Source organism: Dipodomys spectabilis, unplaced genomic scaffold (genome assembly GCF_019054845.1).
Source record: "Dipodomys spectabilis isolate Male_0828 unplaced genomic scaffold, ASM1905484v1 ptg000085l, whole genome shotgun sequence".
NCBI classification, from domain to species: domain Eukaryota; kingdom Metazoa; phylum Chordata; class Mammalia; order Rodentia; family Heteromyidae; genus Dipodomys; species Dipodomys spectabilis.
Window position 1 is genome coordinate 6,780,796 of NW_024870762.1, and position 3,189 is coordinate 6,783,984.

Genomic DNA, 3,189 nt, shown 5'->3' on the forward strand with positions numbered 1-3,189 from the left:
TCTAACGCATTTATAAGATTATTTCTTTGTTGCTTTGTATGTCCCTCCCCCACAGTGTAACCCCCGCTTTCACTATATTTGATGTCAGTATAACATGTGGAGGAGACGGGGACCAACAAGTTGTTTAAGGATTCAGGTGGACCTGTTGCAACAATGAGAAGTACAAAATGTCATGTCAAAACCAGCTTTACAATGTCGGGGGGGGGAAGGGGGGGGTATGATTGGGTGGGGGGGAGGGGGGAGGCTGGGAAGGGAGGTGAAGGGTAAACAAAGGAGGAGGCTGCAATGCTTGGTAAGAAATGTATGCATTATCCTGCCCATGTAATTGTAACCCCTCTGTACAGTATGTTCTCAAATAAAATAAAATTAAATTAAAAAAAAAAGAAAAAAAAAGTGGTGAGGGGAGGGCTGAAAACGATGGAAGGGGTGACATTGATCACGATGAACTGTATCCATAAACTATTAAATGGCAACTAACCTATGTACAAGAAGGAAACCACCATTTGACTAAAAGAATACAGCTTTTTAACAACTTAGTTTTAAATGAGCAGGGTAATATTGTTCTTAATTTCAAAGATACGACATGCAAATTATTGCAGATAGAAAAATCAGAAAGGAGGAATTTATGATTTGCATAATTCAACATTTAATTCCAACATCTGATGTTCTAGATTATATATAGGTACCAGTGCCTCTGCCACTTTTATGTCTTCTGATTTTTCCTCTTCTACAATTCTCCCACATTTGTCATTACCTGAATTTCCAATCATAGCCCTTCGTGATTGCGGTCCTCTGTATCTCCCTCAGCTCTGCTTCAAATTTTCTGTAACTCATTTGCAAGAGTGTTGAATTGCAATCAAGTGGTTTGAATTGACTTGGAAAGGTTGTTGAGACAGGTGCTGGTGGCCCCGCCTATAATCCTAGCTACTCAAGATCGGAGCCATAGAGGGTCAAAGCCAGCCTAGACAGGACTGTGCATGAGACTCTTATCTCCAATTAACCACCAAAAAGCCAGAAGTGGAGCTGTGGCTCCAGTAATAGAGCATCAGCGTTGTGCAAAAAAGCTAAGAGTCAATGCAACCTTAGTTGAAACTGCCACACACACACACACACACACACACACACGAAAAGAAAAGGATTAGAAAGTCACTGTATTGCTAAAAAGTCTCAACTAATTTGCTGCCTAAACTAAATAGTGTCAGAGAGGTCCTCCCTCCACAGACAGCAATGCGTATTAGGAGCTCCACCAGTGATTCTGCATAGGTTAGTTTCAGGTTGCAATTTTTAATTCACAGGAATGTCACACCTAGTTATTGTGGTAGGCCCTTCAACACGGGTCCGCTCTTTGTATTTCAACTCTTGCAGCCAGTCGCTGCTGGAAATGATTTGATACAGCTTGGAGAATAACTCTCTCCACCACGACAGCCTGCACAGGGTGGCCACTTCATGGTGGCCTCTGGAAGTCAAAGGACTGGTGACATCAGATTTAGGATAAAGCCTGTTTCATTACGATTGAAGAAATGGTTGTAGCCCAGGGCTGAGTCTGAGGCAGCTCTGTGCTCTCTGGTGAAAGGTTGTTTGGATAAGAATTCACCTGAAAGGGGGTTGCTGTGATTCAGGTTTTCTCCCATCTGATCAACGCCCTGCTGAATGGCAGCACAGATGGGGCCCATTTGGGAGAAAAAGAAAAAAAAAATCACAGGAAGAGTAGAAAAGATCTGGGGGCCGGGGTAGTCTGCGCCAAGCTGGAGACTCTCATTGCCTTTCCTGGCCTATTTTCAGAGGACTAGATTTGCATCCTTGGGGTCTGTCCCTTCTCAGGGAGATGCCTTCGCCTCTGGCTCCCCGCCACGGCCTCCCGGGCGAGCTGCCTCCGCCGCTGGACTCGAGGCCCTGCAGCAGCCCCTCGGTGCTCCCTGGAAAGCTCTTCCCGGGCAGTGCTCCTTCGCGCGCCCCGAGGCTGCCACGCCGGCTGGCTTGGTGCTTCATTGACTGGGAACAGGTGCACTTGCTCCATAAGTTAGGAGCCGGAGGCTTTGGCTCGGTGTACAAGGCGACTTATTATGGCGTTCCGGTGGCCATAAAGCAAGTGAACAAGTGCACCAAGGACCTGCGAGCGTCCCAGCGGAGTTTCTGGGCTGAGCTCAACGTGGCCAGGCTACGCCACAACAACATCGTGCGCGTGGTGGCCGCCAGCACCCGCACGCCTGCGCATTCCAATAGTCTCGGCACCATCATCATGGAGTTTGGGGGCGATGTCACGCTACACCAAGTCATCTATGGTGCCCCCAGCGGCCCCGAGGAGAGGGCTGGGGAGTCTGGGTGCTGCCCTGGAGAGCAACTGAGTGTGCAAAAGAGTTTCAAGTATTCCCTTGACGTGGCCAAAGGCCTGCTTTTCCTACACTCGCAGAGCATCGTGCATTTGGACCTGAAACCAGCCAACATTTTAATCAGCGAGCAGGATGTCTGTAAAATTGGTGATTTTGGGTGTTCCGAGAAGCTGGAAGAGCTGCACGGGTCCCGGGCCCGCCCCCCCCCTCTCGGGGGCACCTACACCCACCGAGCTCCCGAGTTACTGATCGGAGACCCCATCACCCCCAAAGCTGACATCTATTCTTTTGGCATCACGCTCTGGCAAATGGTGACCAGGGACTTGCCTTACTCCGGGGATCGGCAGTACGTGCTCTACTCCGTGGTGGCCTCCAATCTGCGCCCCTCCCTGGCCAAGACTGTCTTCACCGACTCGCTCCTGGGGCAGAAGCTTGAGAACCTCATTCGCTGTTGCTGGGAGGCCGGAGCGCAGCTGAGGCCGAGTGCGGGGCAGCTCCTGGTGACCTTGAACCTTTTAAAAGTCGAATGGGCCAATGCCACACCTGTAGCAAGATAAGTTTTCGTCTTTGTTTCTCTCTCTGTATGTGTTTTTAAAGAAGTGAGATGTGTAAGAAAACAGATAGGTAGGACAGAGTTGTCAAAAATAAAGTCGCTAAAACCTCCTGTAGGTCTAAAATGGTGTTTACTAAGGCAAATAGAACCACAAGTGTCATTGTATATCTTTATATAAAAAGGAACATTATGATGTAAGGCATTGTTCTGGGGCCAGCTCTGGGCTCTCTGATGAGAGACTGTTGTGATAAGAATTCACTTCAGAGCAGGGCACTGGTGGCTTACGCCTGTGAGCCTAGCTAATCA

The 3,189-nt window shown here is 48.7% G+C and overlaps 1 protein-coding gene across 1 annotated transcript; it reads left to right on the forward strand.

Moving 5' to 3' along the window:
• The first annotated feature begins 1,825 nt into the window (after positions 1 to 1,825).
• Mos (MOS proto-oncogene, serine/threonine kinase) lies at positions 1,826 to 2,887 on the forward strand. The gene has a single exon (XM_042683909.1). It carries the CDS (start codon positions 1,826 to 1,828, stop codon positions 2,885 to 2,887), a length of 1,062 nt encoding a protein of 353 aa, XP_042539843.1.
• The last annotated feature ends 302 nt before the right edge of the window (positions 2,888 to 3,189 follow it).

Bases quoted from the DNA above. Each gene is read 5' to 3' on its own strand.
- Mos (XM_042683909.1), top strand. From the start codon at position 1,826: ATGCCTTCGCCTCTGGCTCCCCGCCACGGCCTCCCGGGCGAGCTGCCT.